Consider the following 27,888-nt stretch of genomic DNA (forward strand, 5'->3'; position numbering starts at 1 on the left):
GAGAGGGCAGCAGAAGGGTCAAAAAATAGGCCATGGCAAAAAAAATCTAATTTGAAATCAGAAATGTGGGGTATTTGGGAGAAAGTGGAAGTGAATCGACGTATACACAGACTCTGGCCAAAGCCATGTGAATACAGAAATGCTGCTTTGACAGCTAAGAAAGATTTGCAGGGTTTGGCTCCTGGAATTAAATGAGCTCTGTTCTTTTTGGGCTGTTATTCAGGATTCCAAGTGAAACAAGAGTGCCAGCGTGGACAGGGAGTTTTGCCAGCCAAAGAGAGGAAAGCAAGCACCTGAGTTTGGGCAAGCTGTGCCAGAGAATTAGAGAATAGTTTGGGGTTTGAAGAGATCTTTAAAGGTTGTCTGTACAACCCCCTGCAATGAGCAGGGACATCTTGCACTAGATCACACTGCTCAGAGCCCTGTCCAACCTGATCTTGAATATTTCACCTCAAGATCAACCACCTGGCCAGTAAATCCCTCTGTGAATGACTCAGGGCAGTGTGAAAGAACTCCTGTGCACTATGGTGGAATTGTTTTCTCAACCACTCTGCAAAAAGCACCTTCATGTACAGAGGGATTCCTTTGCTGCAAGAGTTGTTAAAGAAAAATATTCAGGTAGGGGAAACGGATCTCAAAAAAAATTGACCCCAATGTCACTGTTGCTAAAGAAATAGCTCATTCACCTGTGAGAAGACAGGAGGGTGTTCAGCTTTAATTTTCCAGCTGCATCCATGCAGTTTGAGCAGTGTAAACCAGGAAAACAAGCTGAGAGCAGGCACTGCTGTCCTGGGAGTGTTTGAGCATCATTCTTGAGTGCTGGTGGAGAACTGCACTGGCCGTGGAAATCTGGTGGAAGAGATTTCTCTCATCTCAAACATCATTGGGAATAAACTTCTGGGAGCCATGGCAAAGGAGAAGGCACTGCAGAAAGCTTTTAACAGTGCCACTGGCAGGAGGCTTGGGAGCTGCATATCAATCCAGATGGGAGCTTTCTGTCACTGAGAGCACAGGGCACAGGTGCAAGGATTAGCAGTGTCAGTGCTACAGCCCTGAGGGATTCTACAGAATCTGTGAGATCATGAAAATCCATTGCAGTGGCCACCAATGCACACAGGGATGGAAGAAATAGGTGAGTGTGAAATGTGTCAAGAGTTTCTACCTTGGAGACAAAAACCAACGAGGCTGGGTCAGGTGTGGTGGACCTGTGGGACCATCCATGGCACTGAGACTGCATTATAGACACTCTCATATTAAGATACCCCGTAGGAAACAATAAACCTTTATGTGGCACATATGGGCTTCCAGAAGTGGTCATTTTTTACATCAGTGCACAGTTAATTAATAGGACTTTGCAAGATTTTGAGGAGTTGGTGAATGCCAGAACTCTTCAGTCAAATGATTTGAAGCAAAGTGGAGCTAAGGGAGTTAAAAAAATCTCAGATATTTAATTCTATATATTATAAAACTATTACAGGCACTGAGAAAGATCTGGATTTCACTCTGCTGGACTTAAGCAGACTGCCTTTAAGGCATTGGGTGTTGTTAGCTGAAATTTGGCTCAGAAAGATGAGAATTAGGCTGCCTTGCTTGTCCAAATCTGGGCTGGGAAGCTGAGCTGATCTTGATACACAAATAGAGAAATAAAAATACATGTACAAAAATCAAGTGATGTTTGATGAGCTCAGTTACTTCAGACTCTGTGGCTGATGACTCCTGAATGCTGCTTTAGTGGCAGACGAGCATCAACTGCAACATGAGAAGAATTTTTGCTTGTAAAAGGAGAAGATGCAAAGGGTTTAATGATGAGGTTTCAGAGCCCTGTGGATGTGGCACTTGGGGGCATGGGCAGTGCAGGGGGAATGGTTGAACTTGGTGACCTGAAAGGACTTCTCCAACCTAAATGATTCTGTGATTCTGTGTGCAGGTCAAATATTAGACTTGAAGGCCCAGCAAGACCAGGGAACAAACTTCTTGCTCACCATCACCTTTCAGGTGAACAGGGACATGTGTGAGCCCTGCCCAGCACATGGGGAGATCTGGATGGGGAGCATGGCAGGTCAGGGGTGGGAAAGATCACAAGGTGATGTGACTGAGCAGACCCAGGCAGAGTTGGACCAACAGAGGAGCTGTCTCCTGATTCTAAGCTTGTTTTGCTCTGCCTCAGCAGAGAATCATTATGTCTTTACCATGGGCCAGGACATTTTAAAGTCAAATTTAGGTGGAACTTGAGGTCTTATATATCTACTGTAAATACTTAAAGATCACCTCTGGCCCTTGAGACCTCAGTTGTCCTTACTGCTCTCTGCTAGATGTTCTCTCACCTTGGTATACAAGGAGCTGATATCCAGAGACCACCAGTTTTCCCACAGGATGGGATAAATGTGGGATACAATGCACCAGTGTTGAGACCCTGGTGATCACAAACCCCAGTCGCCCTGTCTGGTATGCTGCCTAGCTTTGGGAGTGGGAGAAGAGCCTCTGTTCCAGTGGAAATCAGGGACTGAAGCTTCCCAATACACCAATATCATGGTGTCCCCAGATTTCAGCAAGGAGTGAATGTGACGGATCATTTTCTCTGCCAAAACTTGCAGCTAGTTGTGTGATCTGTGTTTCAGATTCCCAGTATTTCAGAATAACCTGTACCCACTTTGGGACTTCATGGATCCACAAAAATTTTAAGCCTTCTTCCTGGTCTGATGGATTAAACTTATTTAAAATAGATACACGACTATTTGCAACCAGGTCATGCACTGAGCGTGATGGTCTGCCTTTCATCCTCCTTTCATAAGAATATTGTTTATAGCTGATTTGGTGGTTAGTCTGGCTGAGTCAGTCCAGCAGGATGGGGCATTCCAGAGGCATCTTTAGAAAACAAAGGCTGAAGCCTTGTCAAAAAGGATGTGTTAGTGTAGGGGAGCAATGATATCTAGGGAGACTTTACCCCAAGTCATCATGAGGGCTTTCATGATGAATTCTGTTCTCCTTAAGGGTAATGGAGACATGATACAACTTGTCATGGTATCTGGGTGTCATGTATAAATCTGTGATAAACAGCCAGGCAGATGAGAGAAATGTTTTCTTTGGGTTTGAGTCTGTACAGTGAGTGGTTATCTCCTACATGGATCAGCCATCAGAGCAGAAGGAAATATTCAGTCGGTGTTGCTGTGGTTATTTGTATCTCCTCGGTGCCTGTAAAGTCCTGTGTGGAGGCATAGATCAAACACAGACAAAAGATTGCTCAAAACATGGAGGGAAGGGGTGAAGGGTCAGAGCTGGAGGGACAGAGGATCAGGCAGCACATTTTTAATGCCTGATCAAGACACGCAGCACGTTATTGGCCTGAACTTTCCAGTATTGCTTTAGCACCCTCAGACCCTGCATTCCTGAGATGTTCTCAGGAAATTCCACCACCCCAGTGCTGGCTGGGAAGGACCACTAGGAGAAGATCGATTTGCAGTGTGGGATTCCATTATGTGTGTGCTATGTTGGTAAAACCATCAAAGTCCACAGAGGACTGTCAGCAGGGAGTGGTGGTGTCCTCCTCAGGTGAGCTGCTCTGAGTTAACACAGGAAACACTGGGGCAGCCCTCAGAGAGGTGTTGGAGCATGGAACCTGCACTGAGATCAGGGCAAGACAGGGGGAAGGGAAGGAAACTTCCCCTTGCATGGAGAACAGCATCCCAAAGGAGGTTTCTGGGCTCTACAAACCCCAGGTGACAGCTCTGAGTTCTGGACAAGGTGCGTGGGATCTCGTGGGGGGGCTGTTCTCAAGCAGGCTGGGGGAAGGAGCATAGGTATGGCAGAGCTATTCATTGGGGCTGCTCTGCAGGTATTTCAGCAGCAAATGGGAAATTAAATTTTAGCTGTGTACAAGAGTTTGTTCCTTGTGTGATCCTGAGCATTTGGCTAAAAAATCGTGACATGAAAACACAGTTTAAACAAGGTTTAGCAGGGGCCACCTGCATTAGCCACCTGGGCCCATTCAAGCATGACTATTGGTTTATGGATAGTTGGGAAATACTAGGAATATTTCTTCAAGACATCCCTGATCCCCCTTTCTCCAGACTGAGCCCCTTTCCCAGCTCCCTCAGCTGCTCTTCATAAGACAGCATTACTGTCTAGACCCTTCCCCAGCTTCGTTGCCCTTTTCTGGACATTCGCCAGCCCTTCAAATGAGGAGTGTAAAAAGATTCCCACTGAATTCATATATAAACTGGAGGGGAGGGAAGGGGGATGTATCCCAGGGCCCCAGTGGAACTGGTGTGGTTCCTGCTAAAACATCTAAAGGCCAAGTTGAGTAAGAAAGGGAGAGTGACAGGACTCCACATTGGTGCTCTCCAGGCATTTTATTCACTATTTCCAGCCCTCACAGAATCACCTTCACACTTCTGTACCACAGACACAGCTGCACTTCCTTGAGAAAGGAAATTGTGTCCTTGGAGGAGAGTCAGACCTGCTTGGTCAGCACTTTGAGACACCTATCTGAGATGAGCTGAGGTCTGTTAAAATGGGAAGAGACAGGATTTTCTCTTACTCCCACACTTGAGGAGTAGCTCTGGGTGAATGACACTGAGATAAGAGTGAGCAGAAACAGATGTGGAGCACAGCTACAAACAGGATGTGAAAATAAACTCATTACTCCATCTGCCCACCGTAAACAGCGTGAAATTAGCAGGGAGTGAGAAATAAAACTCCAGACAAATGGCTTTTTAAAGGGAGCAGAGGGAGCTGGAAGGGCTGCTATTAGCAAAGCAGAGACTCAGAAAGCCCAAGCCACGCAGAGCTCTGTGCATTTCCCAATTCCCTGGTTAGCCAAGGAGGAGGAAAATCCCATGGCACAGAGCCTGCCAGGAGCTATTTTTGAAGGCAAAACCAGAAAGGCCACTCCATCTTTGGGAGAGAAGACCTAATATTGCTCTTGTCCCTGCCTGTTAGGAAGCACTATCAATTTTATAAGTCATGGAGATTTATCTTTTTCCCTAAGAGGTGCTGTCTTAATGTTGCATAAAATTACTCTCTCAGGGGCAGTGTGAGGAGAAAAACGTGGTGTTATGTTGTCTCAGTTGCAAAGACACCGCTAACAATAAAAGCCCCTGAATGATTTGGTTTTTAAGTGACACAATTACGGAACGGGTCATTCATGACACTGCAAGTGGCTTCAAGCACCTCTGTCATAAAGTCTGAATGGAGGTGTTTTATGCTGTGGGTTTGGGCTGTAAATATTCACCCCTGGCCTTTGTTCTATGAAGCAAGGCTTGGTTTGAGGATATATTTACTTAAAATTTTGCAGGAAAATTTCTCAAATGGTCAATCTGCTTGATTTATTAAAGTGAGATCCCGAAGTGTTTTACAGCTTTTACAGGCTGGTTGTGTTTATAACCATCCTGGGGAGTATCTTCTGCAATTCATGTAGCGGAGAAAGGGAAGGAAGGTCATAATTTCTATTTTAACCTACTTTTCTAGCAGCTGACAGGACACTGACAAAGTCATCTCTTCTGGAATACAGCCTGCTGGGCTTTATCCTCATTCAGAGGAGACCCTTTGGAAAAAGCCAGACTGAAATAAGTGAAGTATTTTTTCCTTTATTCCTATGGATTCTGCTCAGATATGTTCTCTAGCTCATTTTATGGATCTCAGTGAATTTGCAAATTGCCCAAATGATATTTCAAGGAAACTGGTTCCTTGTGTTCGAAGTTCTTCAGTATATGACAGCCCAAGGCAGAGTTTCCCACATGTTGGAAATAATTTCTCTCTCCACATTTGGCAGATCCAAACAAGCCTTGAGTGCTAAATAAACTAGGTCTATGAATAAATCAGGGGCAGGAGAACTCAAATTTGAGATAGTGTGAGATTTGAAATACCTGAAAGCTTGACATTGGCCATGAGGCACTTTGAAATAGTCTGCAGTTAGATGAAAGGTTTTTCATTTGAGATTCCACTGGGATACTTCAGGAGGAAACCTCCTAGTGGGTTCACCCAAAGTTTGTAATAAACATAATTGAAGTATCTGAACTCCAGCTGCTACTTTCTACTCTAATCAAGAGCAACAGAGGCAGCTCCTTCTTAGCAAACACACTGTGACTGCTGAGGGAACAGAAATGGATATCCTGGGCTCGAGTGCTCAACTGGGAGGTGCAGAAATTAGGGAGAGGTAGCAGTTGGAAGGCAGAAAAGGGGACTTTATGAAGAGATCTGTAAAGTCTTGGAGAAAGCAGAGATTTCATTAAGCCCTCAGAGATGGAGATCAGGAACTCACATTTTTCTCAGGAAGCAGGATTTTCTAATATTGTCCAAGCTGGGTCTCACCTGAAGCACACACTGGAGGGAGTCAAAAAAGCAGATGGTCTTTTCTGTCCTTCCCCTTCTGGTTCCTACCCAAAGGGAAGACAAGTTACGTTAAAGACAGAGACTTCCTTTGGGAAGTATTGGAGAAGTTGTCCTTCAAGGTCATGACAGCAGTTTCTGTTTTGATAGTACAGCAGGATCCAAAATTACTGTATGGGCACTGGAACGGATTCTCCCCTTCCATAAACCAGGTTTGCCTCTTCCTCACTCTCCCAAGCCATGGAGGAGTGCTGCCTGACCTATGTCAAATGCTGCAGACCATCACACCAGTCCCCTCTGTGCCACCTGGTGCCACACAGCCTCATCTGAGCATGGCTGACCCTGCCTTTGCCAGGAGCAGCAATGCAGCCACCAGCCTTGGGCTGAGCACATCCCAGGAGCCAGCCTGGGTGTGTCCAGCCTGCTTTAGTGAGGAAGAGCAATAAATAACATGGGATTGGTCTGCTCTTGGTACTGAGGCACAGCACCACTGAGCCCTGATGAGCTAATTTATTGGCATATGTGTAGCAATACCATCTTCCTGCCATGCTTTGGACTCTCCAAATGGACAGCACAGCATTTTGTGTTGGTAAAGGAACTCTGAAGACAATTTACAAAAGCTTGGAAAAAGCCAGGACAGAAACAGTGGGAGTCCTGGGGAAATGGTGGCAGTGAACTAGGGCCAACTGCTGGGATATATGTGGGCTGACTACATGTCAAAACACCCACACAGAGCCATTTATAGCTCCAGGAAGGTGTAGGCACAGTTAAACCATATTCAAGGAGCAGAGGCCAAGGTCTCTGTAACATAGGGCTACTGCTAACTTTGGAGGGCAGAAATGAGATAGAGAGCTGGGAAAGAAAGGATTTGAAAATATTTTTGTTCTCCAAGAAGGAAAAATCAACCACCAGGAACTGATCAAGTTTCTGTCTCTCATAACCCTGCTACCAGGCTGATCCTGTCATAGAACCATGGAATGATTTGGGTTGGAAATGACCTCAAAGCTCATCTGGTTCCACCCCTCTGCCATGGGCAGAGACACCTCCCACTGTCCCAGTAACTCAGAGCTCCATCCAGCCTGGCCCTGAACACTTCCAGGGACGGGGCATCCACGCCTTCTCTGGGCCCCCCAGAAGAAGGAGACTGTGTGTAGCAGGCTCCATGGAGTTGGCTATGGCCCCATGGCGGGCAGAGACTTAACAGTAGGGATTGCTGAGTCCTGATGAGACAGCAAAATAAGCTCCTGTCTTCCGCCTCTCAGACCCTAGCTTATCTCTGGAACCCCATAGGTCACTTTTCCCCTAACCCCTACTATTGGACAAGTTTGGATCCCTCTGTACCCTATAAAAAGGGGCTGTTTTAGCCCATTCAACAGAAGAAGAGCCATCACTGGAACCCTTCACAGACCCCCAATAAACCATCACTGTGGAACGCCAGGACCTCTCCTTCTCCACTCTCTCTCGTCTGCTTCTACCCCCAGCCCTCTGGTGCTTTTGGCAAGCACAAGCTGAAATCCTAGGAGAGCTGATAATTACTAAAGAGCTGAAATCCACTTAGCTTGCCAAAGGTAGCCACGGCTTCGAGCAGTGTGGGTATTCGGGCACTCTGTCTCAAGAGGGACTGAGTTATCTGGATAGGACTGCCTTGCTTGGGGATAAGCCTATCTGAGGAGCAGGAGTCCTTCAACTGCGGGAGTCCCAGGCCATTTCCCGCGGGGCTGCTCCGTGGCACTGACCGTCCCTCCCCTTCCCTTGCAGCAGGCATGGCAGCGGCCGCGGGCCCCAGCAGGGACTGCCTGCAGGCGGGCGAGGCGTGCACCACCGACCCCGTGTGCAGCGCCAAGTTCCGCACGCTGCGCCAGTGCATCGCGGGCAACGGCGCCAACAAGCTGGGCCCCGACGCCAAGAGCCAGTGCCGCAGCACCGTCAGCGCCCTGCTCTCCAGCCAGCTCTACGGCTGCAAGTGCAAGCGCGGCATGAAGAAGGAGAAGCACTGCCTCAGTGTCTACTGGAGCATCCACCACACACTGATGGAAGGTCAGTGGGACGGGGCACTCCTTTCTGATCATCTTCCTAAAAGGGAATTGCTCACGGGCCGTTCTACAGAGCTCTGAGGTTGCTGCAGGACACCCCAGTACGATCCTGTTCTGTCTCAAGACATGCTGATCTTGCAGGGAGCAGCATGAAGCTGTGTTGGAGGGGGTTAGGTTGGATATCAGGAAAGGCTCTTCCCCCAGAGGGTGCTCAGACACTGCCCAGGCTCCCCAGGGAATGGGCACGGTCCAAAGGCTGCCAGAGCTCCAGGAGCATTTGAATAGCACTCTCAGGCACAGGGTGGGATTGTTGAGGTGTCTGGTAGGGCCAGCAATTGGAGTTGAGGGTCCCTGTGGGGCCCTTCCAACTCAAGAGATTTGATGATCCTATTGATCCCTATGGTATTGACATTTCAGAGAAAGCACTACTGAAAACCTGAGATGCCTCCTTCCTTTTTTTTTTAACCCAGCCTCTCTTTTATGACATTCCCAATATACATTGAGATCTTTTGCTGGGGAAATGCACAGCGTATTTTGTATCTAAGTATGTTAACCAAGACCATAAACACTGTAGATTTTATAGAAACACAACATAAAGCCCAGACATTGAGGAAAAACAGCATGAGCTTCAAAAAAATCACTCTTAGAATGTCTCAAGTGCACCACTGTCTTTGTGTTAGTGAAGATTTGGGGCTGGTGACATCAAGTTGGAACTTAAAGTGTTCCCAGAGCCAGTATTCAATAAGTTTGGATTTTGACGTTTTTTAAGAGTCACCATAAAATTGCACCTCAGTGACCATAATTCTTCCTTGTCAGGCTGGTGAGTATTTTATGCACCATGAAAATTAAAATGGGGAATAAAACAGACCCTTCCAGCCATGGGCTGTGAAGTAGATTAATAAAACACTGCTGGCTGAAACCTGAAAGGAAAAGTGCAGGGGTGAAACCACAGGCCAAAAGGCCAAGCAAAACAAAGAGCATGGACTCTGCAGTGCACAGGCTTGCCAGGATGGAAACTGGTTGATCAAATTCCTGGGAAGCTTCCAGGTGCCACAGCTTGCAGGGTGCTGAGCATAGTGCTATGAACTGACCTGAGCAAATACAAGATCTGAGCATACTCCAGTATCTGGCCTTTCCCATAATTATTTGCCAGATTTGTTTCCATTGAAGGGGAGTCTGGGGAAGAGGTGGTAATCCAATTTCTCCACTCATCTCAGTGGGTGGTGTCACAGCTCCTTCCTTCCCAGCTGACCTTCATGGCTCAAACTTGGAAACGGGTCACCTGTGACACAGCTGTGTAGGGCAGTGCTGCCTTGAGGGCTTCCAGCTCTGGGACACACGATGGTTTATGTTGGAAGGGACCTGAAAGACCCTGAAAGTTCCAAGCCCCTGCCATGGGCAGGGAGAGACACCTTCCTCTAGAAGGAAGAGAAGAGAGAGGCTGGCAATGAGTGCTGAAAGCAGGCAGGGGCCAGCTCTGGGTCTCCAGATGCAGAATAGCAGTTGGGTGCTGGATGGACTCCCTGCCCAGTGCCTTGGGACTTCCACCTTGGGAATGACTGGGAGAGGGCTGTTCTTGGAGGCTGACAACAGCTCTACTCCACTTCTCCCTGTCATGTCCTGAGCCCCACACTTTTTCAAACAACTGACTTCATTTGCAATGCAGATTCGCACACCAAACTTTTTATTTCCTTGCCTTAATTTCCCCAGAGAGATACATTTCGTAGCAGTCCCATGTTTCAGAGTCCTTACACATGTTTAATTGACTGAGAAAGGAAGCCAATCCACACGGTCCATGTAGAGCTTTGTTCTCAATCAGACATACCCAGGAGGCTGCAAAAAGCTTCCTAGAAGCCCTCTTGCAAAAACAATTGTGGAAGTGCATGCTCAGGGAATTTACAAAGCACACTATTTACTCAGCTTCTCTTGAGCACACCGTGTTTAGCCACCTTCCCACTTAGAGACACAATAACATGATGACAACCCAATAACAACTCTCTGATAAGGTGCTTTATCATCAGGACATAAAACTGCTATGCTGGAAAATACAAATGGGCCCCTCTCTAGTCAGTAACGATACAAGATATTTCAATGAAGGTGTAAAGCTGCCTTGTAATGTGCTGTGGTGATTGCACAGGGCTGTGGACACTGGGTGCCATTTCTTGCTGCCTCTGGCTGCAGCTGGAGGTCAGCCCATGCCCAGAGCATGGGGTTGGATAGTCCTTTTATCCCAGCCAGTACACCTGCTGCTGCTGTCCACATCCATCTAAATGTCTAATAAAAAAACCAACAGATACTGAGCTGTTTGCTTCAGTAATATTCCATGGTATCCATCAGGATGATGGGGCATTACAGAACATTGCACAGATGAAAGAGAAGCACCAGTTGAATAAAATCAGGCTCCCAGAGACTTAAAAACAACGAGAGGAAGTTTCTGCAGGAGCTGTGGGTCATTAGCTTTGTGCTAAGTGAGAAAAGGCTGTTGGCAAGGAGAAAGGGAGAGGTGACAGTAAAGATGGAGTGTGTCATCACCCACATAATCCTGTGCACAGCCCTGTCTGTGTCCTAAAAAGAGGTGAGGACCTTTAACCCGGGGAGGGACATAGAAGAAACTGCAATAATGGTGTGTGTAGGGAGCTGGTGATTTGAGCTCTGCCCGTGAGCAGAAGCCTGTGCTACAGTCTGGTATCCTCTCTGGCAATCCCTGCCGTGTGCCCCAGAGCTTGAGCTACACAACTCAACAGTTCCGACAGGCTGCCCCACTCCAAAATAGAGATACATTTTTAAAGCCAGTTCCATTCTATTCCCTTCTCCAAGGATGTGTCCACACACCTGTTCCTATGGCTCTGAGCGTCCATTTACTGGTGGCCTTTAGAGCATAGTCCCCTTGCACCCACCAAACAGTATTTCACTGCAGATGTGGAACCTTGTGCATTTTAGCCTTCCCTCAGGAGCCTCATCTGCCTTCTCACCAGCTTCTCTCTTCCCCCCAGGCATGAATGTCCTGGAGAGCTCCCCTTACGAGCCGTTCATCAGGGGCTTTGATTACGTCCGGCTGGCCTCCATCACTGCAGGTAGGTGGGTGGGAAATGCTCTGACACCTCTGTGCAGACAGAGAGGGCCCTGGCTGGGGGGTCAAGGGCTGCAGACAGGGAAGTCCTTTGTGCTCCTTGTGAGCATTGCATGCTTCAGGTCTAGCAGTTTTTTTTTCCAAGGAGGTGCCTCTGATTCCTTTGCTAAACTGTTATATGCTCTGGGAAAAGCTGCTTGTGATTTTTGTCTTTGGGCTGTTTCATGTCTGTACCAGAAGGACTGGGATTTAGGAATGTGGTACAAAAACCCCTTCCAATGACCCATTCTCCATAGCAGGTGGATGATCTGTTCCATGCAGACAGGAGCTGCTTGGGCATTGTTAGGTTTGAGAGCGTGCTTCCACGTCAGTCAAGGATCAAAATCTGCAGGAAAAAGAGGTCGATAACTCAACCTTGTGTTAATCCCAGCCACAGCCTTTAACCACGTGCCCTGAGGGCAACCTCAGGACCCAGAGCCGTGTTCTGCTGTGCCTCTAACCCTGTTAATGGTTGAGCAGAGCAGCCTGACACCTTTTAACTCCCCGAGGGCTCAGCAGTTCAAAGGTCAGTGTGGCCACCAATAACCCATCCATCACCAAGGGCACAGCTGCCACCACAACCAGCCTGTGCTCCACAGCTTTGGGAAGCTTTCCAAGAGTGGGTATTTTACCAAACTACCTGTCTGGGAGCAGGTAATGTGCTCCTCCTGTGTCTCTGGCAGATGTGCCCAAACAGCTTTTCCAAATGTGTGCCTTGCTCTGGGGGGACATCCACAGCTGGAGTGCACCCAGGCGAGGAAGGAGCAGCATGTCCCTGCAGCTGGACAATGTCTGCAGTCCCCACCATGGCCAGGCACTTGCTGGGTGAAAATGTCCTGCAGCAAATTAACCCATCAGCCTGGAAAAGGGGAGCAGAGACGATGGGAGGTACTCCCTGACCTCGCTCTTACTGACTCCACCTGGCAGACTGGTGCATGGACAGGGAATTTTTTTGCTGGATCATGGTTTTCTTTACTGGAATTTTTCCCCTTCTGCTGAATTCCAGAAAGCTTCAGAGCATGGGGAAATCAAGGGATGGGGATTTTATGCAGGGTTAACACACTCTCAGGTTTTTAAAGCAAATTGAAATAGGTTGTGCAGCAAAGCAAATGGGCCCAGAGCAGCAGGGATTCTTCAGAGGACTTGGCATCCACTTAGGGACATGGAATTTCTTAGCCTTTTTGTCCTTATTCATACTAATCAATATCTTCTATTACATAAATTACAACCTGCTGCCCTCTGCCTGTCCAGTGTCCAGGGTCATATGGTCAACACTGCCAAAGGACCCTCTTTCAAATCTATCAAAAAAAAATCCCAAGAACTTGTTGAAACATAAGACACCCTTGTGACCATAGGCCAATTGAACAACAGGTATATTAAACTAAATTTTATATAAACAATATATGGCCACTACTAAAACTGTACAAATGGAACCATATCCCTCCACTCTAAACGTAGCAGTGATTTAAAAAGCACATCTGCTGGTGTTGTGTGGGAAGAGGAGAAAATCCAACATGTTCCCTGTGATTTATTGGCTGAATGGGTAATGAAACCCTTCCAAGTAACTGTTTCCTACACGTTAGCTGGCAGCTTCCCAGCATAAACCGACGCTCTGACAATATTCATCTCTGGGCAGTTTTAAAGGTAACTATGTAGCGAAGGGATCACAACAAGCAAAACTTTCACCCACCATAAAATAACTGAAAAACTTGGAATTTGACTTCCAGCCCACTGTAAGCAAAAGGGGGCAAAAGGAAGGAAAAAATAAATGGTGGGAGAAGAAGCATCTGATAAAGTCAGGGAAATAAAGGAGGGCAGCCAGCTTTGAAGGGCTCAGGGGGATTGTCAATGTTTTAACACTTGTCAGCAGTGACTGGCTGGTTTTAACTCCCAATCAAAGATAGGGCTTGACTCTGCATTGGAAATTTATCATTCTGGGGATTTTTCCTCAATGGAAAAATCTTTCTGTGCTGGGGAGAAAGTCCTTCTGGTGTGCTGCTGGTCATGATTTTAATTCAAAGAGGTGAAAAGCAGCTTCAAATTCATTTTCTCTCTCAAGCTTGAAGGACCCTTGTTTTATCTGTCCGATCAGACACATTCTGCTGTTCCCACTGACTCCTGCCAGGGACCCTGTAGCATTTTTCCCCTCTATAAAACAGAGTCCCATCCACCTTTGAAGCAGCCCTACAACCAGTGTTAGACAAATGCCTTTTCCTCTTCCTTGTCCCTATTTTTACAGAGAAGGCTGTTGGCACATAAACTCATGAGATTCCTACTTTCCCACTGAAGACACTGTTTCTCTCATCCATCACTACAGTTTTTGCTTTATTTTCCTGACCTTTCCCCTTACTGCAGGTTTCCTCCACCTTCCCTGCATCCCACAGCACATCTCTGCTCTCCCACCCAGACTGGGACATTCTTTCTCCTCTTGTTTAGGAGGGTGGACGTGCAGAGTGATTTTGCTGATGTAAGTGAGGGGTGACCCTGCAAAGGGTGTGGGGAGAGACCCACATGCATCACATGCAGGCAGCGTCAGGTTGTGCCCAGGGGCACGAGGCTGGATGGTACCTCTGATCCCACCCTGTGAAGACACTGTCACTTCTGGGGACAGGGGGATACTGGCCCAGAATGGTCTAGATGGGGCACACTGCGACCCAGACAGGTCTCGCTTAGCTGGGCAGATCCTGGGCTGAACAAACAGAGCTGCTCCAAAGGCAGACATGACCTTTCAGAGGCCAGGAGAAACTCTCTGTCCAGGGCAGTGAGGCTGAGGTGCCAGGAATCAGTGCAGATCACCCATATAGCAGAGACTCAGTCTTTGATCTTGAGCAACTTGCAGAAACAAGAAGGTCCATTAGTGGAGGTCCCAACACTCGATGGATCCACTTATGGCCATAAGTAGATGCACTTTCTAATGCCTGCTGTCTTCCAGGTCTCAGGCTGGTGAATCTGCATTAGTAAAGTGTTACCAGATGCCCAGATTAAAGCAAAACTCATTTTATTAAAGATACAATCTTGGTGAAGTGAGCTCTGGGGGTGCAGTCTAGTATGTGACTGTGGCACTTCTTGGGAAAAGACGAATGTGGAAAGGGGATTTGGTCCTACCAGGACCCGCAGAGCAAACCTGCACTTCAGCCTGGTCATGGAGCGGGTGTGGTGTCACTGGGTGGCCATGGATGGCAGCAGGGGGATGAAGGCCTCAGGGGCGGTGCTGCTGGTGGGGAGGTCAGCTCAGAGCCACCTCACCGTGTCCCACCACGCCGCAGGGTCTGAGAACGAGGTGACACAGGTGAACCGGTGCCTGGACGCCGCCAAGGCCTGCAACGTGGACGAGATGTGCCAGCGGCTGCGCACGGAGTACGTGTCCTTCTGCATCCGCCGCCTGGCGCGGGCCGACACCTGCAACCGCTCCAAGTGCCACAAGGCCCTGCGCAAGTTCTTCGACCGCGTGCCCCCCGAGTACACCCACGAGCTGCTCTTCTGCCCCTGCGAGGACACGGCCTGCGCCGAGCGCCGGCGCCAGACCATCGTCCCCGCCTGCTCCTACGAGTCCAAGGACAAGCCCAACTGCCTGGCGCCTCTGGACTCCTGCAGGGACAACTACGTCTGCAGGTGAGGCTCACGCGCGGGGCTGTCCCCACGCCAGGCTGAGCCCTCCCTTGGCCAGGGCCTGGTGACAGCCCTGAGCCACCGCCGGTGCTCCTGGGGCCTTGTCCCACACAGCCGTGACGGGCCGTGCCACGCTGGGCCCTGTCGCTGTATCCCACAGAACCTGTTCACAGACAGAAGGGGATGGGAGATGATCACCCTGAAGCTCTTTAGACATTTTCTGTGGATTTTTTGCTTTGGTTCTAGAGAAAGACCTGTTATGGGAACAGTTCCAGGAAGGTGCAGGCTAAGCAGGAGTATGGGGGAGAGGTCCTTACAGCCACTTTCACCAATCCATCTCCCTCACTGCTCCTCTTCCCCAGCCCAGAGCATCCTCAAAGAGCACCCAAGGTATCCTGACAGCCACAGGCACTTGTGAAGGCCTTAAAACCATGTTTGTTTGTTTGCTTGTTTAATTAGAAAAATTAATCTATATATGTAAAAAATACACCCTTCTACTGTGAGGCTGAGTGTTGGAGAGACCTTATAGCACCTTCTAATACCTAAAAGGAGCCTACAGGAGAGCAGGAGACTTTGGACAAGAGGAAGGAGTGACAGGACAAGGGGAATGGCTGGAAACTGAAGGACATTAGATTTAGATGAGATATTTGGAAGGAATTCCTGGCTGGCAGGGTGCTGAGGCCCTGGCACAGGGTGCCCAGAGCAGCTATGGCTGCCCCTGGATCCCTGGCAGTGCCCAAGGCCAGGCTGGACATTGAGGCTTTGAGTCGCCTGGGACAGTAGAATGTGTCCCTGCCATGCCACGGGGTGGAATGAGATGATTTTTAGATCTTTTCCAACCCAAACCATTTGTGATTCTGTGATTCTATGTTTTGGTGATTGCACCAGGAGTCTCAGAGTCCCGGTGTCATTCCAGATCCACTGCACAGTCTGTGGCCAGCCTGGTTTGCTCCTCTGTTTCCATCCAGCCCAAATCACACACACACAGACCCATCCCATGTGCACACTGACAGCAGAACCCCTTCAGCGCTTTTCCTTCATCTGCACTATTTCCCTCTCCCTGTTGCTCAAAAAGTCTTTGATATTCCAGAAGGTTAATGCACACAGAGCTCTCGGGAGCAGAGCCCAGCTGGCAGTGAGAGATGTAAGGCAAAAGCAGCGCCACGGGGGCCCAGCCCAGTGCCCTGTGTGCAGCTGGGCCGTGAGCAGACACCTGGGGAAGAGCGCAAGAACAAGTGTAGGACACACCTCCCTGTATTGTCTCAGTCTCTAATTGCTGTGGGGTTTGAGACTTCCTGAGCTGAACTTCCAGCAGCCATCCCCTACCAGCACAGCATCTTTTAATTACAATAAAAATATTATGTATTTTCACAAAGGAAAGTGAGAGCAGCAGTATCCTCTTGGAAGCATGAAAGTACAAATACCCTCAGCACTCTGCACCCCAGAAACATGGAGGCAGGAGAAGGACTGAACTGTACAGAAGCAGACTCTGAGAGATGCAATGCCCCTGGGCTGACCAGGCCCTGCTCAGATGTTGTCCCCTGGCTACCCAGGGAATCCCAAATGGACGGGTTCTGCCCTCTCCCTAACATGACAAGAGGGCCCAGTGGGGAGGAAGAGGTTCAAAGGGGAGAGTGCTACTCCCCAGGAGACTGGAAACTATTTCCTGCAAGCAGCACAGCTATTAATTATCTGGTCCCTTGATCTCTGAATATATAATATAAAATATCCTCTAGAGACATAGAGGGAGCAAGAGGTTGACATATGACCTGGTCAAAGCCAGTGGTGCAGAATCCACAAGGAGAGCCAGGAATAAATCATAAAGAAGTGGAGTGAAGCACTCCAAGTCTCACCCTGTCGCTCCTGCACAGCTCTAGCCCTTTGAACTTCCCAGTTCAGAGGGGTGGGTTCTACTAATATGGATTAAATAAAATCTGCAGTCACTACCTCCCTTCTCTAAATCTCCAAACAATGCAGCAAGTTTTGGGAAAGAAGATTTTGCCTGTCCGTGTTACAGGAGGAAAGGGTTGATAAGGGGCAAACATGGGAACAAAGATAAGAAAAAAAAGAAAGGTGTAGGGGAGAAGTGGGCTGGAAAGTGCAAACTGGAATGCTGACACTGACCAGGAGCAAGATCAGTGTGTCTGGAAGAGAGAGGATGTCTGGGAGGAGCAACATGCTCAGTTTTTCTGAGATTGCCCAGGCAGGGTAAACATTTGAGGTTCTCAGTTCTCAGCTCAGACAGTGCAGGTTGTCACCTAGAGAACCCCCCCTTCAGGTGTTGTCAGTGCTTGAGTTTCTGAAGCAGCTCAGATGCCACATGAAATCCCTTCCTGCCTGGCCACAAAATGAATGTTGAGATGGGTCTGGGTCTCCAGCTGTTGCTGTGTCCTGCCTGAAAGCCCTGTGTTGATGCCCCAGATATCCTACAATCTCCAACACCACCATGTGCCAAGAGCTGACTCATGCCTAAAGAGTTTGGTGGCACATCCCTGGTTGGCAGAATGATTTGCCTGCTCCACAGGCTCCAGAGAGTCCTTCTCATGAGAATGGACATCTGCAGCGCCCTGGCCATGGGTAGGACATTTCATGTCTGAACCTCTGGACGTTTCCTTTGATCTGAGGTGATCTCAGCTATATTTTGAGTCTTTAGAGAAAGAAACTGGATGAGAGCAATTCATCCAATCAGACTAAAAATGAAAGCTGGGGTCTTTAGGCAAAGTTATTACCCAAAAGATAGAAAATGGCAACACAGATTGATTTCCTTCCTGGCAACAGCTCTCTCCTCAAAAGCCAACCTCACACAACAGAAAGCAAACATTTCTTCCAACACTGGACTTACCTTGCAGTCCTGAAGGAAGCCTGTAAAACACTGACTGCAGAAACCTCCTCCTGGGTTTGTTGGGGTAGGCAGGAGATTGTAAAAGGACACCTGTTCCAACTGTTTGAAGAACACCTACAGCAGCATTTTGCAAACGAGCTCCCCTCTGTGAACACCGTGAGTGTGCTGTTACATCCCCTTTCCCACAGCTGTGGTAACATGTCCCGTTTGTGCTCTGGCTCCATCAGGTCGCGCTACGCAGAGTTCCAGTTCAACTGCCAGCCGTCCCCACAGGCTGCCAGTGGCTGCCGCAGGGACAGCTACGCCGCCTGCCTGCTGGCCTACACCGGCATCATCGGTGAGCGCTTCTCTCTCCTCCGGGGGAAACGCCTCCTCCGGGAGGGAAACATCTTCTCTGGGAGGGAAACCCCTCCCTTGGGAGGGAAACGTCTCCTGTGGGAGAGAAACCTCTTCTCCAGGAGGGAAACCTCTCCTCTGGGAGGGAAACATCTCCTGTGGGAGAGAAACCTCTTCTCCGGGAGGGAAACATCTCCTCTGGGAGGGAAACCTCTCCTCTGGGAGGGAAACATCTCCTGTGGGAGAGAAACCTCTTCTCCGGGAGGGAAACCCCTCCTCTGGGTGGAAAACCTCTCCTCTGGGAGGGAAATGTCTTCTCTGGGTGGGAAATGTCTCTTCCAGGTGGGAAACCTCTCTTGGGTGGGAAGCATTTCCTCTGAGTAGGAAATGTCTCCTCTGAGTAGGAAATGTCTCCTCTGGTTGGGAAACCTCTCCTCTGTGTGGGAAATGTCTCCTCTGGGTGGAAATGTCTCCTCTTACTCTGGCTATGAGGACAGTAAGGTGGAAAGCTGAGCTCTCTGGGACATCACAGAGTCATGGAATGGTTTAGGCTGGAAGGGACCTGGAAAGCCCATCTCATTCCAACCCTCTGCCATGGGCAGGGACACCTTTCAGCAGGCCAGGTTGCTCCAAGCCACATCCAACCTGGTGCTGGTCTTTCTCCCTTCAGTGACATGACTAAGCCATGGGTATGGGGTAACTTTAGGATGTCTGCAGTGGAGGGGAAAAAAACATGGGCTACTGACAGATTCGAGCTTCTCTCTCTGGTGGAAATAGATGGGCTGTCCCAGGGTGTCTGCTCTGCCAGGGATTCCCTGATGCCATCACCAGTGATGCCACTGGAAATCACCATGCACTGCCATTCTGCCAGCTTCAAAGGGTATCAGATGGGGGTTTCAGATGCTGCAGAGCCCAGCTGGCAGCAGTTGGCATGGGCACAGACAAGAGTCCAAAGAGAAGTGCCAGTGGCCTTTGGGCCAGATCTGTCCTGACAGATGAGACAGACTGGCATTTTTGGGCCAACATTTCATTCCATTTTAATCCTTCATTCTGGAGACTGAGATTGGCTTTTTCAATGACAGCATAAAAACCTTTATACACATTCACATGCAGTTTTTGAACGCTCAGCCTGGAGAATAAAGGGCTTCAAGAAGACCTTAGAGCCCCCCCAGGGCCTAAAGTGGCTCCAAGAGAGTTGGAGAGGGACTTAGGGCAGGAGCCTGGAGTGCAAGGACAAGGGGAATGGCTTCCCACTGCCAGAGGGCAGGATGAGATGGGATCTTGGCAAGGAATTCCTGGCTGGCAGGGTGCTGAGGCCCTGGCACAGGGTGCCCAGAGCAGCTGTGGCTGCCCCTGGATCTCTGGCAGTGCCCAAGGCCAGGCTGGACATTGGGGCTGGAGCTCCCTGGGACAATGGGAGGTGTCCCTGCCATGGCAGGGGTGGCACTGGATGGGATTTAAGGTGCCTTCCAACCCAAACCATTCCATTAGTCTCTGAATGTTATTAGGGAACCTGAATTCCCAGAAACTGCTAATTCCTGGACTGATAGCACTTTTTAATTGACCAAAGGCTTTGGTGATGGTGATGTGACCAAAAGGGTTGTGAGTGCTCCTCTTCTCTCCCCTGGGTGCAAACCAGAGCCATGACATCAGCACCTGAAGGGTTTTGCTGCTGTCATGGAGGGGCTTGGCTGAGGCAGAGTCACCCAGGAGAGCAGCCCAAGGGGAGGTCACCGCCCCTTCCTGGGGTCCCTGCCCTGCAGTAACTCTTGTCCGTCTGTCCCGGCAGGCAGCCCCATCACCCCCAACTACATCGACAACTCGACGTCCAGCATCGCTCCCTGGTGCACCTGCAACGCCAGCGGGAACCGGCAGGACGAGTGCCAGAGCTTCCTGCACCTCTTCACCAACAACATCTGCCTCCGTAAGCGCTACTGCTGCACGCTGGGGGCCTTTTGTGCGTGGGGACGGGGAGATGCCGTGTGCTCTGGGGTCTGTGGGCGTCCAGCTCCCTGTGTTACCAGCCAAGGAGGTCTGCAGAGCCTCAGGCATCCCTTTGGGGGATGCAGAAAAAGAGGCTGGGAAAGGGAGGCTTCCCCCTGCCCTGACAAGCCTTTTCTCCATCTTTCCCACACCAAGAGAACGCCATTCAGGCCTTTGGCAATGGGACTCACCTGAACACAGCCGTGGCCCCGTCCATCCCCCCCACCACACAGATGTACAAGCAGGACAGAAATGCCAACAGAGCTGTGGCGACCCTCAGAGAGAACAGCTTGGAGCACCTCCAGCCTACCAAGGTAGGAGAGGGCAGGCCTGGCCCGGGGAGATGATCGGCCATGTCTGTGCCTCCTGCAGCCTCCTCACCTCAACTCCTTCCACCTGTGTCACATGCAGGCACCCAACCTACCCTCCATCTCCCGGAGGCCTGATGTCCTTTCCCTTCCCTTCCCTTCCCTTCCCTTCCCTTCCCTTCCCTTCCCTTCCCTTCCCTTCATTCAGAGATATGTTTCATTTTAAGTACTGGGAAATCCATGGGATTTTCATCCAGGATCACTGGCTTGGCTCCTCACCATCCTTCAGAGCATCAGTTCAGCTTCAGACAAGCATTTCAACTCCTCAGGACACAAGTTCCTCCCTTGTTAGATGAGGATTCTAGAGGTTATAATGCAGAGGTTTAAGGTTTGCTAAGCATTGGAAAATTTGAAAGGAAAGGTTCTGTTCATCAGTAAATTGTTACTATCAAAATAATATTAAATTGAAATTATTTTAAAACAAATAACATATTCATTTACTGAAATGGCTGTGATAGACATTAAATATTTTATTTTAAAGTAGAACAAAATGACCTTGACTTGCCACACTAAAGTAATTTTCAGATTCAATTATTTTCCTATTGAATAATTAACAGTGACCCTGATTTGCTGAACGTTCAGGTTACGGAGGCTGTCAGTTTTAACTAGACTCCAAGGACTGAGCTTTGCACTGAGCTGACTGATACCTTCAGAACTTCCAAGTGTGGGTTATTTTAAGGCTAATCACTGTTTCTTTTGCTGGGAAAACACCCGATTCACCTCTCTGCACCCTGTTTTCACAGAGCGGCTGTGGCCGCAGCTCTCTTCACAGGGAGCAGCAGGCACAACCTGCCCAGGATTTCTCCTGGGGAAGGCAGTGAGAAAGCTCAGAAAAAGAAGAGAAAACAATTCTTATCTCTATTTGCTGCTCCTGTTGTTTGGCACACGGGGAATGTGTTATGGAGATTGTTTACCCAAAGTGATTTGTTAATTGGACACTGGTGAAGTCGTGACTGTCTGTAAGGAGTCATGGGTTTTTCTTTAGTATAGTTTAGTATTAGTTTAGTATAGTAAAGTATGTAGTATATATATAGTATATATATAGTATGTACTAATATAATTTAGTGTAGCTTAATAAAGCAATTTTTCAGCCTTCTGAATCATGGAGTCACTGCACGTTATTCCCCAGCTGGAATGGGGGTCATCCTGCATCAATCAGCAGCAGGTTGGGAGGTGGAGAAAAGTGGCCTCAGGTTCCCTCACTGCTCTCCAGGGCACTGGTGGCACTGTTGCAGGGCACAGGGACACCTTCACCAGGCCAAAAGCTTGGCACCCAACACACCTGGAGGCTTTCCCTCCAGCTGGTGCTCCCCAGATCTTAGAAAATCCAAGTAGTGGCCTCAGGTCCAGACCTAGCACTGAGAACTTCATCCTAGAAGTGAAGGAGAAGCTGTGAACTGTCTGTGACCAGGACAGTATTCCCAACAGCAAGTGGGAAGCTGGAAAAAGCAGCTGCAGTAGAGGATGGCCCTGCCACATCTCCAACCTTCTTGTGGCAGCAGCACATCCCTCCTCTGGGCTGAGTGCTGCTGGAGCGTGGTCCCTGCTGGAAACCAGAGATCTGGGTCTTGACTTTGGACTCAGCTTCAAATCCAGATCCTGTTCAATGTTTAATGAGGTTGGCAACTTGGGACCTAAGGAGGAAAGCTGGTGAAATGTCTCCCAGCACCATGGAGGTATATTCCAGACCCACCTTTAAGGTCACCAGGTCAAGCCACTGGCCAGCAGTGGCTCCATAAGATACGTGGATGGCCACTGACCTGAGAGGGCATCCAGGCACCCACCTCACTCAGACACCTCCAGCCAGTGTCCAAACAAGTGCTGTGCCCACAAATGGTTCTGCTGCTGTGGCACCACCTTCACCAAGAGCTGAAGAGCTGTGCTGACCTCCAGGCCAGAGTTTGGGTGCTGAAATCAGCCCTGGCCCCTCTGCACATGCACACACTTTGGGCTGCACAGCCCCTGAGCCCTAAATCCTCTGAGGCACCAAGGAGGGACACCAGTTTGGATAGAGACATGGAGCACCTCTCTTTTGAGGAAAAATAGAGAATTGGAATTGTTCAGCCTGGAGAAGACAAGCTTCAGGGTGATCTAATTGTGGCCTTCCAGTGTCTGAAGGGGCTCCAAGAGAGCTGGAGAGGGACTGGAGACAAGGGCTGGAATGCTAGGACCAAGGGGAATGGCTTCCCACTGCCAGAGGCAGGGTTAGATGGGATATTGGGACTAAATTCTTGGCTGTGAGGGAGGGAAGGTCCTAGCACAGGGTGCCCAGAGAAGCTGTGGCTGCCCTGGGAAGCTGTTCCAGGCCAGGTTGGACAGGGCTTAGGGCAACCTGGGACAGTGGAAGGTGTCCCTGCCCATGGCAGGGGGTTGGAATTGGTTGGCACTTTAAGGTCCCTTCCAACCCAAACCATTTCATGATTCCATGATGAGGCACAGCTCTCACTCCACGCTCTCCTTTCTCTGTAGGTGGCTGGAGAGGAGAGGCTCCTGCGTGGCTCCACTCGTTTGTCCTCAGGCACCTCCAGCCCAGCAGCCCCTCCGTGCTGGGCAGCCTCTCTGCTGCAGATGTGGCTTCTCCTGGCCCCTGCTGTGCTGAGCCTCCCTGTGATGTGAGGAGGGCTGGCACACACCAGGAGAGACTCGATTTGTGTTGGTTTCTGTACTCAACAACCAGACCAGTAACTTTTTCAGGAGGAGAGCAGGGAGAAGGGAGGGGAAGGGAAGGCAAGGTGAGTGTTTGGGCATCCCTTCCTCCTCCTCATCTGTCTGCCGGTTTATTTGATTTTATATGATCAGCGTTGTTGACAACCAGCTCATTCCTGGTCCTGGCCACCTTTCCACACCACAGCTTGGTTGTTGTTTCTCCAGCTCTCCATGGATAGGGCTGAAGCCATGGACAATTCCCTTGGAAAAGATGAAGGAGAGAGGTGATCCAAGAAATGAGAGCTGCAAAGGAAATGCTTTTTCCTGCCCCAGCCAAGAGGGGAAAGCCTTTGATGGATGGATGACTGGATGACCTGTCAGGAGGTTTCCTGAAGCCCACACTGAGGGCTCTTGACAGGACATGTGGAGCTCAGACTGCCTGCACGGTTGCTCAGGACCTGAAGGACAACACACCTGGTTCCTTCAGACTGAAGAAACCAGAAAACTGGTGGGAAGGTGGTTGGTTTTGTTCACTGAAGAGGAGCCTGAAGCACCTCTGGGGAGGACCAAGTGACCACACTCTGAACTGGCTGGCAGGGATTATCCACCCTCTCAAAACCATGGCCAGAGTGCAACCAGCATCCACGTCCCAGCTGTCAGCTCCCCTCAGGCCCTCCCTCTTAGGGAAACCTGTGTCCTGTATTGGTGGTATTCAGGAAGAAACACGTGTGTTCCATTTTGTTTATGGCTGAATTTTTGTGTCCCAACCCAAACACCTCTATCCACTGGTCCTGTTCAGTGTTTTGGGGCATTTTTGTCACATCCAAACAACCAGAGGCCAATATTGTCCCACTCCAGGCTACCCTTTCTCCATCAGGGGCCAATGTGTGAGCCCATGGGCCGGGTTTGATGTGAGCCCAGCACATCCCACTCTCACCTGCTCATCCTCTGGTCTCACAGGCACGGGGTCTCCAGTCAAGGGATTTAATTTGTTTTCCTGGGAAGAGAAAGGACAGGAGAGGTTTGCTAGAAACCACCCTGAAGACAGAAATACCCAGCCAAAAAAGGCCGTGTCATGAATTATATCACGGGTAGGGACTGCTACAGTTTCCCGTCCTTGAAAAACTGGCAGAGGCAACCCCCTGTGTCCAGGTGAGCAGGCCAAGGCCTTTGCCTCTTGCCTGTTCCTGTTTTTCAGTGAGGATGTCATTTAAGCAAGGGCTGCTGAAGTGACCCTTTCTTCTGAGCCACAGCCAGAGCCCAGAGCAGGAAAGTGAGGATCAATGTCTCTGGTGTCTTGGGGCACCTTTGTCCAGGTGTGTGACCCTGGACTGCCTGAGCACCCCATCTTTCCTCTAGGAGGTGAGCTGAGGAGTCCCAGTGCCCTCCTGGGCCTGGGGGGCTGAGCCCCTTTGCTAGAGCCAGGGAAGAAGATGGTAAGGAAGAGTGAGAAGGTTTCCCAGGATAAATGCTTACCCAGGCTGAGTGCCATGGGAGGAAGAGCAATAGCCCCAGAATCCTCCTGAGTGTGTTTAGGCCTGGCCTTTGCAGTCCATTTATTCCTTGGTTTGTGCTTCTCCAATAAATATCATTAATTCCTTGGCACTTGAATGCATGGAAAGGCTTAGGAAGCATCTGACACAGCAAAGTCCATTGCTTTTTATTCCCATTTCCTGCAAAACCTCTCCCATTGCTTATTGCTTCAGATTTTCTAAGAAACTGCAGCAAATTCCTTGGCTTTTGCTCCAAAAAGAAACCACTCTGGTTTTCAGCTGAACACCTGTGGATGTGTCTGACATGAACAGAAATCCTCCTGCTGCTGTATCCTGTCCACAGGGCTGCTCCTTGAGGTGCTCAGGGCTGTAGCACCTGGTTTTCAGGGCTGTGCAAAGGAACACAGCAAGCTCCAAAGCTTGTGTGCAGGGTGACAAAGGCTGTGTGTGAGAACTTCCTGGCCAAGGGGCTCACTCTGACCAGGAAAGCAGAGCAGGAGGGAGAGCTGCAGGCAGGAAATCCTTTCAAAGTGACCCCACAGGTGCACAGAGCTGCTGTGAAGGTCTCTCCTTTAGCCAGGACAGCAGAGTCTCCTGAGAGGCCAAGTGGCACAAAGCTTGTGTCCTCTCAGCTGCAGTGGAGAGGGATGAAACCCTGACTGCTCAGCCCTTCAAAGGCGAGGAACTACCTCATTACCACGAGGTCACGCTGGGAATTGCATCCTTCTGCCCCTTTCCAGTCCTGTAGTCATGCTCAGCGTTTCACACATCAAACCAGTCTCCACCAGCTTTCCATCGTGCCCAGGCTCAGCATCTGCACAGGATGGGGATGCAAGTGTCAGCTGCTTCCCAGGGGCAGCCACTCCTGTGTCACTCACATGGCAGTGTCAGTGATGGTGAGGTGCCACTTTGCCATTTCCTTCTCATTCAGCAGAGAGAGTTTTTCTGGGTGGTCAGGATGCCTCACCTCTCCCTTCAGACTGGCATGCTGTAAAAAGAGGTGTGGAGAATCTACTCAAGGACTGGATGGGCTGGAGGAGACCTCCAGAGGTTGCCTCATCCCAGTACCATGTGCCACATCAGCACCTACTTTAGTGATTTCAGTGAGAGGCATCATCATCTCCCCAGGGTTTGCATCACAGGATCATGAAACGGCTCAGGTGGGACCTGTTCCAGCCCCCCTGCCATGAGCAGGGTCCCTTCCATTAGACCAGGCTTCCCAAGCCCATCCAGCCTGGCCTTGGACACTCCAGGGCTGTCCTGCTTTAAAGGCTCTGCAGATGTTAGTGTCTCACTGCAGATCCTCAGTTCCCATGTCCTGTCCTCCAAGCCCTGTCCTGGGCCAGGTCCTGCCCTCCTGGGGGTTCCTTGGGGTTCAGGGATGCTTTGGGATGAAATGAGTGAGGCACAGAGCAAGGAGCCTCTCACCCAGCAGGAAGGAGCCGGAGAGTGGGAATTAACAAAAAAAAAAAAAAAAAAATTATCCCCAAACTTTCATGGCTTTGTTCTGATTATTTTACTCTTTTCACGAAAATTTAATGTTGATTCTCCCTCCAAGCCTGCTCATAAATCAAACTGTGCAAAAAATTATGACTTTTGAACCTTTCTGCTGGAGGAAGCAAATATGATGACTCTCCTCCCACCCACCAACATGCGTGCACAGACCACTGCTTTTTCCTTGTGAAAAGTCAGTAATTTTTTTGGATGAAATTCCATCTCTGCTGAATTCTGTGAAGTGAACCATGGATCTTCATTTTTAAGTCTCTTGATTAACCACAGAAGTCATAGCAGCTGCTTGTAAAGGCAAAAGACTGAGTGAGCCAAGAGACAGAAGGGGAGACAATTTTTTTTTTAGGAATTACTCCATTCCTGACAACTTCCATAAGCACAAAGAAGAGTCATGGGAAAAATAAAGGAAAAAAACCCCAGTTAAAGAATCAGCCAGACTTTCTGTAGCCACTGAAGTCGGCTCTTTTGGCTGCACAGCACTACTCCCAGTGGCTGGCAGCCCTGAGAGCCTGTGAAATATTGTGTGTGTACTTCTGCCTGTCCTGTCATGTCCTGACCAGCATTGTCCAGGCGGGAGCAGGAGCTGGGAGGGAGACCCGGGGCTGGGAGATGGTGCTGGGGCAGGAACCCCCTGTGTGCCCCTGCTCGAGGGGAGGGTGGTGGGTGCCAGCCCAAACTGGGGTCAAACTTGTACTTACCTTTTCTGTACATGTCAATATTCAAACATATCCATGAATAAAGCACACATGCATTTTCCTGACCCCTCACTCCTGCCTGACATGCCAGCTTGTCCTGGATGCTGCTGAGCTCTGCTCCTGCCCTGGAAGGGCAGCTGGGAGAAACTGGGCAATGTTCTCTGGGGGCTGGAAGAGTGGTGGGGCTCAGATGAGCCGTGCTTGGCTGGAATCATGGAATCCTAGAGTATCCTCAGCTGGGAGGGACCCGCAGGGAGCATCCACCCACCCCTGTCCCTGCTCAGGCACCCCAAAATCCCACCCTGGGCATCTCTGGCAGCGCTGTCCAAGCGCTCCTGGAGCTCGGGGCTGTGCCCATTCCCTGGGCAGTGCCAGCACCCTCTGGGGGAGGAAACTTTCCCTGAGCTCCAGCCTGAGCTGCCCTGGCCCAGCCCCAGCTGCTCACTCAGGTCTTGTCCCTGGTCCCAGAGAGCAGAGATCAGAGCTGCCCTCGGGAGGAGCTGCAGACGGCTCTGAGGGCTCCAAACCCCGCCTCAAACCCAGTTCCAGACCCAGCCCCAATCCCAGCTTCAATCCCAGCCCAAATCCCAGCCCCAGACCCAGCGCCAGTCCCGTCTCCCAGCAAGGAGGGGTGACAGGGGCAAACCAGCTCTGCTGGGATGATGGAGAGCCACCAGTGCCATCAGGGAAGGAGACACGAGTCCCCACACCAGTCCTGGGGCTGTTTGTGCAGCCTGCGGGGCTGAAACATGCACAGGTTTGGGAAAAATCTGAGCGGGTTTGGCTCAAAGCTGGGGCCAGCACAGGAGGAGGGAAGCAGTGCAAGATACAGCAGAGATGGGAATAATTGCACCTGCAGTCAGGGAACTGTGGAGCCACTGGTGCCAGGATGTCACCAGTGTGCCACAGAGTGGAAACAACTGGGAAGGGCTGGTGCT

General features: G+C 49.9%; 1 protein-coding gene across 4 annotated transcripts in view; it reads left to right on the forward strand.

The window, feature by feature from the left end:
* Positions 1 to 27,022, forward strand: part of LOC129120348 (GDNF family receptor alpha-4) — a 76,616-nt gene extending 49,594 nt beyond the window's left edge. Inside the window, exons 2-8 of one of the 4 annotated variants that reach the window (XM_054632906.2) lie at positions 8,086 to 8,364; positions 11,354 to 11,434; positions 14,736 to 15,081; positions 18,148 to 18,257; positions 20,046 to 20,180; positions 20,396 to 20,553; positions 23,077 to 27,022. In XM_054632906.2, coding sequence (XP_054488881.2) covers positions 8,086 to 8,364; positions 11,354 to 11,434; positions 14,736 to 15,081; positions 18,148 to 18,257; positions 20,046 to 20,180; positions 20,396 to 20,553; positions 23,077 to 23,223 — 1,256 coding nt within the window. In that variant the 3' untranslated portion in view covers positions 23,224 to 27,022. The other 3 variants (XM_077177947.1, XM_054632908.2, XM_077177948.1) reach the window with 3 other exon arrangements.
* The last annotated feature ends 866 nt before the right edge of the window (positions 27,023 to 27,888 follow it).

The sequence above is a fragment of the Agelaius phoeniceus genome, chromosome 4, assembly GCF_051311805.1.
Source record: "Agelaius phoeniceus isolate bAgePho1 chromosome 4, bAgePho1.hap1, whole genome shotgun sequence".
Classification (NCBI taxonomy): Eukaryota; Metazoa; Chordata; class Aves; order Passeriformes; family Icteridae; genus Agelaius; species Agelaius phoeniceus.